Raw genomic sequence first — 13421 nt, 5'->3', positions numbered from 1 at the left:
TATACCACACACATTTGTGTGTACATGTGTATATACATAGTACAGAACATATATAATACAAATAATTGCATCCATATACTTATAATCTACATATATTAATTAATCGACATATATATGCATATATACTATATAATGTTATATGTATATATCTATAATCTATATTATATAAATGTATGTGATCCATATATCCATATATATATGCAAATAGATAACTTTGAACCATATCTATTTTATATTATGCACAATATTTATGTGTGCATGTAAACCAATCTTCCTACAAATCACAGAGAGGTTGAAAATCTCCTTGACAAAATGGAATTATGATCCAAGAAAAAAATCAAGATGGATAAAGACTTAAGGAGGCTGAATGGCATCTAAAGTAATTCTCCATTGTGAAGATGGAGAAAAAAAAGAATGAGACAAAGAGAGGAAATTGAACCTTTTCTTCAAGTTATGTTCTCTGAGTTGGTTTCTACTAGTAAAAAAAAAAAAAAAGTTGCCTCTCTCAATCCATGGAATGATCAGTAGGATTCACAGGTGTTAATCAGACAGATAAAAATCCAATCTGGGCACTGCAAACTAAGCACTCCATTGTGGTGGTCAATCATTTTACTGCAGAGTGTAAAAGTAGATGGCCAATTGGGTTGTTGTGCTGTCTCCTTCCCTGGCACTTATCCAGGATGTGTGATGGAAAGCCTCTGAAACTTGTCAAACCTGATGACCACTACCTATTCCTTGTGATTTATGTGGGGATGACTGATATAGCCAGAAAAAAATCTGGAAACAATCTCTAGAGATTACAAAGTGCTGGACAGGAAACTGAATTACTTGGAGGCACAGGTGGTGTTTTCATCACTACTTCCAATTGAAGGTGGGGACTCTAGAAGAAAAAAGAGGATATTGGAAGTGAACAGCTGGCTAAGAAGATGGTGTCAGAGAACAGGATTTGGCTTTCTGAACTTAATATTCAGACTGCATTTAATGATAACTAGGAAGAAAATATTTCCCTAGGGATTTGAAGATCTGATAAAAGAGGGCTTTAGAGTTAAAATAGAGGGGGAAGAAGAAAATTTTCCAGATAAACAGATGCTACAGAGTGTAATAAGTATGATATAGAAAGAACAGCAGCAGAGGAACACAGTAATCTGTAGCAGAAAATATCTGAGGAAGGAAGTATAAGTCATACCTATATCCTTAAATGTCTATAAGCCCTTAAGAAAAGTATGGGTTGAGAAACAAAATGAATTTGATAAGTTCATCTAGTGAGGCAAATGTGAGTTTGTAAGTGTTACTTAGGCATGATAGGATGGGGCACAACGTGGGAATAAGGCAATAGAAGTGGATACCTTGTTTTAAAGGAAAGTATATAATAGAACGAGTAATCTGTCACTGTAGGTTAATGCTATAAACCTGTATGAAAATACATAAATCCGATTCACTATTCAGGCATAAGGAGAACACGATTTAGAAATTAAGAATGATATAAAAATAAGGGTGTGTTAGAATCTAACTTCTTAAACTGTGGTTTGCAACACCATATGGAGTCTGTAACTGAATGTGGGAGTCACAAAATAATGATTTATTATGTTTGATTTGTATACTGATTTTATATACTTAAATATGTGAGGTCAGGTAGAAATTTCTTGGGTGAAAAGGGGTCATAATGGAAAAAGTTTTAAGAACCCTTGCTATAGACCACCTAGCCAGAAGAAAGAAACAAAGGTTAAGAGCAGTATATATACTTTGAAATATTCCTAGCACAGTGCTATGTTAACATAATAATATCAACAATAAACTTAATAAATAGTTGTTGCTATCATTGTGGCAAAAGTGTTCTCTTTTAGCTAAAAGCAGATGAGCCTATAGTTTGATTTGCTGACAATTTTACTTCTGTGATGAATAAAACTTTCCTTTTATATCTAAACCAACAAAGATTTGAGTTATTGTGGATCTTTAGCATATCCATGCCACTGATATTTGTAATTACTAAAAATAAATCTAAAAGCTACATGAAAATAGCCTTTATTTCACATTATTTGACATCATTATTCTTTTTGATTTGCATGGAGGATAACTAGCAAATTATATCAGAAAGCATGTTGTTTTTAAAGCATGGTGAAATTTGGGGTTAAACTAATAGGATCAAAAAGTCCAATATCTTTATCCCCTGAAAACTTGTGCAGCAATCATACCTTCTTCCTCTCTCCTTAAAAAGAATCATATGACATCAGAGCTAGCAGAGACCTTAAAGATCATTTCCAACAACTTCATTTACCAATGGAAAAAACTAAAGCACAGATAGGGAAAGTGACTTTTCTGAGATTATACAGACAGCTATTTAATGATGTCTTCAGGTTTTTACAAAACAAAGACTGGCAATCCAGATTGATTCTAACGTTGGCCCCATTTTCTTCCCACGATGACTATAAGCACAAGGTCAGAAAAACTAGCATTTTCCCTCAAAGTGACAAAATTTAGAGAGGAGGCCCTTTTATTCCTGAAGTAGCAATAACTGACCTGATGCTATCACCTTACTAAGAATAATTAGTTAAAATAATAATAGTTAAGTCAAGAATAATTAAAGTTAAATAATAGTTAACTTGTTAAGTCAAGGTGATTAGTTAAAATAATTAGTTAAATTGAGAATAATTAGTTAAATAATAAAGTTCAGTCAAGAACAATTAATTAAAACAAGAAGCTATCAGATGAGTGTTTCCTTTCCTCAATGGTCACATCTTGGGTGAGCTCTTACCAAGCTGGGCCTATTCTCCTTTCTATTCCTCCCCAGTCATGGCCTTTTAATGAGCAACAGCCTTTGCTTAGAGGTTTCTTCCACCTGAAAGAAGGGCCACTAATCCTGGGCACAGTTTGTACCAATTAACCCAGGTACAAAAATTGTTCATTGTAGCTCACCTGTCCACTACACAAAACAACTTATCTTTGGAAAATATGTTTCATATATTTTGGAACAGTAAAAAAAAAAAAGTAACAAATTTCTCTGTAAATGTGTAATTAGGATAGAAAATGCATTTTTCAGCAGAACTAGATATAAATGGAGTTTTTGCCTATGGCTGCTTTGGACACTGTTGAATCTGAACTGGATTTGTACTGGTGACCTAGAAATGAACCATTTTGTATCACACTATTCATCCTCTGAGCCTTCCTCCCACCAGACCTATCTGACTGTCTCTTGGAGAATCACAGCTTATAAATACCTGCAGGAGGACTTGTGGTTTAAAATGTTCAATAAAACTCCATTCCATCAAAGAGCGTTGTTGAGTCTTTTTTATGTCTTCCAAATCTGCTTCTATGATGATCTTCTTTGGTTTCTTAAAAAATTACCGGAACAAAACCAGAATTTCAGCATTAAATTGCTTTAGACTCAATGGAATAGTCTGGGGTTTGACCGACCCACTAAAATATCATGTGCACTCGGCTTAATTGTGTAGATCTGCATATGTACAAATCCATATGGCAACATTTTAGGAGGAATATTGCCAGAGAGACTGAGCCTTTGACTTTTTTTTATGGGCAACATAATCTAAATATTTTTATTGTTAGGTTATACTCTTCAGAGTCCTGTAAGCAATTACAGGCAGGTTTTCTGAACTTGCTTCGAGCCAGCTTTAGTCCGACATGGCTGTATGGCAGGCAGGTGTTTGTGAAGATGCCAAGCCACACTGTCTAGAGGGGGACATGGGCCTTCTACCAGCAAAATTTAACCCTTCATGTTATGACAGAAACTGTGCTGAATATGTCTCCACAATCCAAGATGACAATGATTAGGAATTTGTTGTTATTCAGTCATTCAGTTATTCACTTATTCAGTGTCTAACTCTTCATGACCCTTTTCTTGGCAAAGATACTGGAGTGGTTTGCCATTTCCTTCTCTAGTTTGAAGGTCAAAACCTGTCTTTTTTTTTTTTTTCCAAAAGGGTTCTCCTATTTAGGTTCCGCCCCACCTTTGAATGTGTTTTACACTGGGCTACAGGTTTCTCAATTCATTTTACAAATGAAGGTGATTTCTCATCTTTGGGGGGGGGGTATTCTTAAATGATTATTTTGAACATGCCTTTTGTTGTCTATATGAAATTATTTCTAGATATATCACACTCTACCTAACTAGCATCCAATGAAATAAAATAATTAAATAAAATCACCTAAAAATAAATATATTATTTCTCCATATCTATCCCACTAACTCTTAGTTAACACCTAAGCACTTAGACATTTGGCTTCAATTTATTGGTAAAAAGAAATATCTAGTCTCTGTCTTTGAATTTACAATCCAATGCTTATGCTCAGCCATTTTATCTATGTTTGTTACTCATTGATTATTTTCTACTAACCTGGAAAAAAGGATGGCACATTCCACATTTCTTCTCAAAGAAAGAAAAACAGTTAAATAAAACCAACCATCAAAATCTATGTGTCTGCCATTTCTCCAAACTAAAGGGGAGAGGGCACATTTCTACATACATTTTCCAAAATCAATATTTGTTATGACAATTTGACTCCATTTTAGTGCTTTTAATTTTGTTCATACTACGTCATCATGTACATAATTTTTTTCTGCTTCTCTTCCTTTATTCTATATTAGTTATTAGTCCACAGTTTTTTTCAGTTTCTCACATCTTTTATTTCTTCTGCTACAATAATATTATATACCTTCCACATTCAGGAGCTCTTTGTTAATTGCAAATTGAATACTGGAGTCCCAGTATTTAAGAAGTCACACTTTATTTTGGTCTAGACCTGTGAGTATTTAAGTGATATAAGCAACTTCTAGTGAAGAAACTTCCTTTACCACTATAGATCAGCAAGTGTTCTAGAACTTATAAAGTTGTCTGGGATATTGAGAAGTTAAATTATTTGCTTGCATATGTCAAAGAAAGAACTTGAGCCTAAGCATCCTGACTCCATGGAGAAACACAATATCACAAAGTAGTGTAGGGAAGCAACAGTCACTATCAAAAATATCCACTAATGAAATGCTTACTTCTAAAATTAATCTCCACTCCAACATTTTTGCTCTTTTTATTCTAAGTTTAGCTTGGCCCATCTCATCACCAATTTTCTTGGCTAATCTCTCATTGACTGTCAATAGATGATTCACAAGAGAATGATTTGATGTTATGGAATTAAGACAAGGGTCTTGAGAAAATCGATGACATTCTCTCTTTTTTTGCAACAAATATTCTATTGTCATATTTCAGAGTGATAATTATATTTCACTTTAGAGTTTTGCAAAGGACAATTGCAAATGTCACATTTGATTCATATAACCACTTCGAGAGGTAGACGCTAATATTTTTTCTATTTGACAGATGAGGAAATGGAGGCAGACAGTTTAAGGGACTTGCCCAATTTCATATGGCCAGTAAATTTCTGAGATTGAATTTGAACTCAGGTCTTCCTGACTGCAGGTACAGTTCTCTTTCTACTGTATCACTTAGCTGTCAAATTAAAATGTCATGTGAATGGTGACTTATCATGCTATCATATAGTTTCATGGGGAAAATTAAGTAATCCTCCATTCCAATTTGACATGATTTATTCTGTTAATTCTAAGAATTAGTCATTATAACCCAAAATTTATTAATTATAAGATAAAATAAATTTATTTTCATAATTTTCTGTTTCATTTACCAAGATAAAGTATTAATCATATCTCCTTCTCCAGATTTATTATGAAGTGCTAGTTTCTATTTTAACTAGATTCATTTTGGGTAAATTCTTGCGTACTTTCCATAATTTTTTTCAGCCAAAACAAATTCTTACCTTTTCAAGAATTTCATCCTCATCCTGTTCTTCTTTGAGCTCTTCATTTGAGATATCCACTATAAGTGAAAGACATCAACATCCAAGTTGTGGGTAAGGTCAGCTCTGTGCTGATACTGTTCAAGATGGTGCCTTTCTACAGCCTATGATTACATTAAAGTCTCTATGCTAAAAAGACAGTTCACAAAATACATATTTTATTTTTACCAATGTGCTTGATATCCTTGTGCAAGGGCACTATATTGTCTCCAGTTATTTCTCCTACTGATAAAATATAGGGCCTCACAATGTACTCTCAAATATGAATGAATTGTATTAGCCTGAGGTTGATTCTTGTCAGTGGACACAGATTCTTGGTAAATTGATCAGCTAAACCTTCCTGTCCTATAGAGATGCACACAGGAAAATTTATCCCCTAAAAGAAATTTAGCTTTCTTGGAATAAAAAAGAGAAGACCTTAGCTTCTCTGAAACAGGTTCTGAGACAATAATTCAAGTAGGAAACTCACATTTGTACATACACACACACTCACAAGGCAGGAAGGAGAGTGGAAAGATATTGGTTTCTGAATTGCATGCCTGTGTCCACATAGCCATATCCAATTGGAAAGTAATTCCCTTGCGTTGTCGATGAAGGCTGAAGTATGGTCAGTTGTTACCAATGTTTCTGACTGTTGCCATGTACAACACAAGTCTTTTCTGTAGTTGAATGTAAATCAGTAGTTCTCTATTAGCTTGATTTAGTACTTTTAAATTAATCTGTTGCTCATATTGTTAAGCTCTTTGATAATAATATAGCCCCCATATTGAATAGTAATTCAATTGCATCAGATTTTTGATTTCACATAATAACTTAATGTTTTATAAATTTCCCTTTCTGAAAAGGAATTATCTGTAGAAAAACATTTACAGCAGTTCTTTTTGTTGTGGCTAAGAATTGGACATTGGAGGGATGTCTATCAATTGGGTAATGGCTAAATAATCTGTGGCATATGATTGGAATGGAATATTATTGTACTATAAGAAATGACAAGCAGGATGATTTCAGAAAAATCTGGAAAGACATAAACTGATGCATAGTGAAGTGAACAGAACCAGGAGGATATTGTACAGAGTAACTGAAATTTTGTTTGATGAAGAATGACTTAGCTATTCTCAGCAATACAATGATCTAAGACAGGACTAATGATGACGCATACTAACCACTTTCAGAGAAAGAACTGACATTATTGGAATACAGACTGAAGCATGCTATTTTCACTTTGTTTCATTGCTTTTCTTTATTCAAGTCCTCTTGTACAAAATTACTAATATAAAAATGTTTTACATAATTGCACATTGCATAACCTATCTCTAATTTTTTACCATGAGGGAAGAAGGGAATTTGGAACTCAAATTTTTGAATAAGTATTTTTCAGAAAAGAAAATCTCCCCTGATACATAAGCTATAAACAAACTGTTGTCTAGTTGAATGTCTTTCACCACATACTTAGGAAGTTTATGTTTTTTGAATTTAATGGTAAGACTTTAGTTTTATTCATATTTCATTTTATCTTTGGGAGATATGAGCCAATATTCTACCTGTCAAGATTTTTTGGGATCCTGACTCCGTCATTCAGCATGTTATCAAATCCTTTCATATGTTGGTTATTTGTAAATTTGATAAATGTGTCATATAACATTTGCTCCAAACTAATGATTAAAGTCTTAACCATGAAAGACTTGGTGCTTCTCAATAGTTTAGTTATTCAAAGCAATCCCAAAAGGCTTTGGACAGAAAATGCCATCTGCATCTAAAAAACAAAACAAAACTAAAGAGTCTGGATATAAATGCACACATTCTATGTTTACTTCTTTTTTAATCTCTCCCACAATTTTTCCCTTTTGTTCTGATTTTTCTGTCCCAACATGATTCACAAAGCAATGTGTGTTAAATACATTAAAAAATATTTTTTAAAAGGCAAAAAAGTCTTAACCAGCACAGGGTTAAGCACAGATCTCTGAGGACACTTCATTTGACTTCCTATATTGATATCAACTCCTTTGGTCATTCCACATATTTCTCATCCGTTTAATTGTATTGCTTCTTTTTTCTATTTTGTCTACAAGGATAACATGAAAGACTCTCAAATCCTGCACCAACATCTATATTTGCACTATATCTGCACTAATTCCCTGGTTTGGTGTCCATTCTACATTGTCAAGAAACGATATGAAACTGACATGATCTATTTGGTTTTTTGTCAGGAAGATATTGTTTATTTTTCATTTTTGAAGAGGATCATGACATCAGGAAAGTAATGCTATGACTTGCAAGTGAATTGGATTTAAGTGAGGGGCTGTTGTGCAATGTCAACAACCTCACTTTCTCTTCTAGAGCTGAGTCCAGTGGCAACGTATAGATTAGGAAGACTGGAGATGACCCTGGATTCAGTGGGAGACCTTGATTTTTTTAAGCCAAGATTTTTCTCGAGTTTCAGTTTGACTGAGGCAACATCTAATTGGTGATTAAGACTAGGTAAAAATGAGGCAAAGAATGGGCTTGTAAAAAAGTCAATCTGGGAGAGTAAGACCCTCAGAGTTTCTGGCCAATATAAATGTCAGATCACAGAATATGGAAAGGAAGGAAGCAATTATAATCATTTGTATGTATCAGGCACTGGGCTAAGTGCTTTACAAATATTTCATTTAATACAATGACTCTGGGAGGAAAGTGCTATAGTTATCCCCATTTTGTACTTGAGAAAACTAAGGTAAATGGATGTTAAGTAATTCACACAACTAGTCTAAGTGTCAGAGGTTCTGAACTCAAGTCATCCTGCCTCCAAGCAGAGCTATGCTCTCTGCTTAGGGTACTAGATAGAAAGCTGGCCTTGGAGCCAGGAAGATGAGGGTGCAAACTCCACTGTCACCTGGTCAGTTTTTTAACACCATAAATTGAAGAGAGGGTACCTTTTTGCATTGCTAGAGAAAGTTTGCTCTTCTACAATTTCCCATGTTAATGAAACAACAGGTCTACTTCCCATCCTCACCATCTATATTTACTGTTTCCTATGTAAGATATTCACTGATGCATTTGATATTTCCTTCTAGTATTTTGAATTGAAGTAAAACTCACCAGCTTATAGTTGGGAAACTCTATTCTCTTCCCTTGGAGAGTGTTCGTTTACAAGAGAGCTGAGACATATGAGATATGGGAACTGTGGTCATGGAAAAAAAAAACCCAAAACTAACTGGTCCAGATGAAGAACAAATGACTCTGATCCTATTGGTTCCTACTTAACTCCCACTAGTTAAGACAACAATTAGGTATTTCATATGAAACCTATATAGGAGGTGCCCTTCTTTTCTCAGATCCATGGTCCAGGCATATAGATGGCAAATAGCCTAAAGAGGGAATTAATGGGTGTAAAGTATAAACATTAAACGTTCCTTTTGTTGACATGGAGGACTACACTTAGGCTTTCTAAGGAAGCTGATGGTTAAGATTGTCATGTAAGTGCCAACTTTTTTTTTCTCTTTTCTGGAGACCATAACAACCCTGAACTTTTATTAACTAGGTTCTAACTTTTTTTTCCCCTTGAGCTGGTGAGGTTCCAGTTAGACTCAGGTCAATAAAGCAAAATTCAGTTTTCTGTGTATATAAATTCATCCACCCAAGGAAAAAAAAAACTCAATCCAACTACAACTTAAATAGACCTCAACATCCCATGAGTCCTTGGAGCAATTGAAATGAAATCTGTGGAATAAAAATTCTTCTGTTCTGTGGTTTGCCAGATTTCTAGGAGATTTGATACTCCCCTCCTGAGCCTCAGAATCCAAAGGGAGGAAAAAAGCCTCTATCTTTCACAAAATATGTTCTGAAAATTGTATGTTAGTAATTTTGTCAGAAGAAACTGTACCCCCAAAAGAAAGTGTACCCTAAAATCATTCTGATCCCATTACCTAATAGGACAATAAGAAAGAAGCTTTCTTTTCTGATTTCTTTTCTTTCAAAAGCATAAATTCTTAACAGTGTGAATTAGTAGCTTTCAAATACCAAGAAATGAATTCATTCCCATTCCTCTGGAGGGGAAAACAACAATAACAATAATAAAACAGCTTTCCTAATATTTTTTTTTATTTTAGAGATAATAAAAAGAGTAAGAAGTCTATCATGTAATGAAAAAAATGCTGAATTTGGAGTCAGGAGATCTCGGTTCATAATCCTACTCAAGACAGGTAATGGTTACCTGAACATGGACAAATCACTTAGTCACTCACTTAGTCACTCTTTCTCATCCATAAAATGATACAGATGTTACCTACTTTACAGGGTTATTAGGATGAATGTACTTCACAAAGATACCACTACAAAAAAGTTATTATATATAATCCTATATATCCATACTTTATATAGTAGTATATAAACTATATATACTGGATGTCCCCCCCAAATCTTAGTGAATATTTAAACTGAATACTATTATTCAGTTCATATACATATTCATATATACATATACTTATATACATAATGTATATATCATATATACATACATTTATATAATATATAATATATATAATGTATAAAGGTATATATAAATATACATTACATGTATACTATATATACTACAGGTATGTTACATATACATATATGTATACATATATTTGTAAACATATGTACACATAGATTTCCCATATGTACTATTATATATTATATGTATATATGTAAATGTACCCGTATATATACACATAAAAATGTTTGGACACAGAAACACTGTATATTGATATATTATGTTAATGTATTAATATATATTAATATATGATGTTTCTGTGTGCAAACATTTCATCAATTGATTATCGGTTTGATTGGGAAAAAACAGCTTTGTATAGTTTAAAGTAAGAGGACCTAGGAGAAACCTGGCTGTTATTTACAACTTGTGTAATGTTGGTCAAATTACTGAAGTACTCTGGCTTCAATTTGCTCAGCAGTAAAATGCGGAGGTTGTATAACACAAACTGTAACATCCCTTCTAGTTCTGAATCTATTGTAATATACTTAAAAAAAAAACTTTTAAGGCAGAAGAAGGATCAGAAGAGGACACAAATAAATATTTTTGTCTTAAAGTATATACTTTATTTTTCTTAGTATATAATTAATTCTAATTCCACAGATTTATTTCTCATATTGTTTTGCTTTTATTTATTGATATGTTAATTAGTTCATAATAATAATTATTTTAAAAGAATTTCTGCCATAGTAATTAATGGAATTTAGGAATGGTCAAAATTCATGATGGACAGTTAAAGAAAGCAATTTTTTATTCACTGAACAGCTATAGCAAAACCCAAAGAATAAGGTCTTTTTCAAATCTATCGTTTCTTCAGAATATCTTAACTGAATTAAGCAATTTCTAAGTCATGGGTTCAGGATTAATCACTCATATTAATCAGTACTTCAACAGTGACAATTGAAGTGACCACCAGAGGGCAACAGTTGTTTGAGGAAGGAGATTTAGCAGTTGCCAAGCAGACTTGTTTTTAAAGTTTAAAGTGTACACATAACTATATTGGATTTACTTATTTTTTAATTATGTTTAACATATATTGGATTACTTGCCATCTAGAAGAGGGGGTGGAGGGAAGGCAGGGACACAAAGTTTTGCAAGGGTCAATGTTGAAAAATTATCCTTCCATATGTTTTGAAAATAAAAAAAAAAAAACTTCAATTAAAAAAAAAATAAAGTTCAAAATGGCTTGATCCCTCAATATCTCTTCAGTGTTTGTTCTTTCTTGCTCACAAAATGGACATGTCTAGGCTTGGATATTTCCTTATGACTTTGAGAGGTTCAATCATTATTCTTTGATTGGCAAGGAGCCCCTGGGAACTACCGCTCTCGAAGAAGATGATCACTAATAAAAGTTTGAGTCCTAGTATTGGCCTGGATGATCAGAAAGCTTTCTATTGTGAGGGGGACAATGTAGGAGTGAATTGAATCATAAGATGCAAACTCAGAAATCTTGAAAAGTGTCTCAGGGTTGACATGAGATTTAAGTATCACTCTCCCTGGAGAGTAAAATAGAAGTTATGAATGTTGGTTAAGTTTGTTTCTATCAAATATATATGAACATTATTTATGTAGCCAGAGGATTTGGGTTTAGATACAACCTTTGAGGATAATTAACTGTGTGATCCTGTCTAAGTCAATTACCCTCACTTGCTCTCATTTTTCTCATTTATAAAAGGAAAGAGTTGGATTATATGGACTACATTCCTTTTAACTTTAAATCTATGAATGAATGTATGAACAAGCATTTATTTAGTGCTTACTATGTTTACTAGAGCTCAGTGGATAAAGCTCTAAATCCGAAGACAAGACCCGAGTTCAAATTTGAGTTCAGAGATTTCTCAGCTGTGCGATTCTGGACAAGTAATTTCACTTCTGTATGCCTCAGTTTCTTTTTTTTTTAATATTTTATTTTATTTATAACTTTATATTGACAGAATCCATGCCAGGGTAATTTTTTTTTTACAACATTATCCCTTGCACTCACTTCTGTTCTGATTTTTCCCCTCCCTCCTTCTCCCCCCCTCTCCTAGATGGCAAGCAGTCCTATATATGTTAGATATGTTGCAGTATATCCTAGATACAATATATGTTTGCAGAACCAAACAGTTCTCTTGTTGCATAGGGAGAATTGGATTCAGAAGGTAAAAATAACCCTGGAAGAAAAACAAAAATGCAAATAGTTCACATTCGTTTCCCAGTGTTCTTTCTTTGGGTGTAGCTGCTTCTGTCCATCATTTATCAATTGAAACTCAGTTAGGTCTCTTTGTCAAAGAAATCCACTTCCATCAGAATACATCCTCATACAATATCGTTGTCGAAGTGTATAATGATCTCCTGGTTCTGCTCATTTCACTTAGCATCAGTTCATGCAAGTCTCTCCAAGCCTCTCTGTATTCATCCTGCTGGTCATTCCTTACAGAACGATAATATTCCATAACATTCATATACCACAATTTACCCAGCCATTCTCCAATTGATGGACATCCATTCAATTTCCAGTTTCTAGCCACTACAAACAGGGCTGCCACAAACATTTTGGCACATACAGGTCCTTGCCCTTCTTTAGTATTTCTTTGGGATATAAGCCCAATAGAAACACTGCTAGATCAAAGGGTATGCACAGTTTGATAATTTTTGGGACATAATTCCAGATTGCTCTCCAGAATGGTTGGATTTGTTCACAACTCCATCAACAATGCATCAGTGTCCCAGTTTTCCCGCATCCCCTCCAACATTCATCATTATTTTTTCCTGTCATCTTAGCCAATCTGACAGGTGTGTAGTGGTATCTCAGAGTTGTCTTAATTTGCATTTCTCTGATCAATAATGATTTGGAACACTCTTTCATATGAGTGGTAATAGTTTCAGTTTCATCATCTGAAAATTGCCTGTTCATATCCTTTGACCATTTATCAATTGGAGAATGGCTTGATTTCTTATAAATTTGAGTCAGTTCTCTATATATTTGGGAAATGAGGCCTTTATCAGAACCTTTAACTGTGAAGATGTTTTCCCAGTTTGTTGCTTCCATTCTAATCTTGTTTGCATTAGTTTTGTTTGTACAAAGACTTTTAAATTTGATATAATCAAA

The 13421-nt window shown here is 33.7% G+C and overlaps 1 protein-coding gene across 1 annotated transcript in view; it reads right to left on the bottom strand.

Annotated features, from left to right (window-relative positions):
• SPAG17 (sperm associated antigen 17) overlaps window positions 1–13421 on the bottom strand; it is a 249501-nt gene that overhangs the window by 105377 nt on the left and 130703 nt on the right. Inside the window, 2 exon segments of the mRNA XM_051992887.1 lie at window positions 3216–3329; window positions 5782–5840. Of these exon segments, the coding sequence (XP_051848847.1) occupies window positions 3216–3329; window positions 5782–5840 (173 nt within the window).

This window comes from Antechinus flavipes, chromosome 4, assembly GCF_016432865.1.
Source record: "Antechinus flavipes isolate AdamAnt ecotype Samford, QLD, Australia chromosome 4, AdamAnt_v2, whole genome shotgun sequence".
Classification (NCBI taxonomy): Eukaryota; Metazoa; Chordata; class Mammalia; order Dasyuromorphia; family Dasyuridae; genus Antechinus; species Antechinus flavipes.
This window is presented reverse-complemented; position numbering and strand designations above follow the sequence as displayed.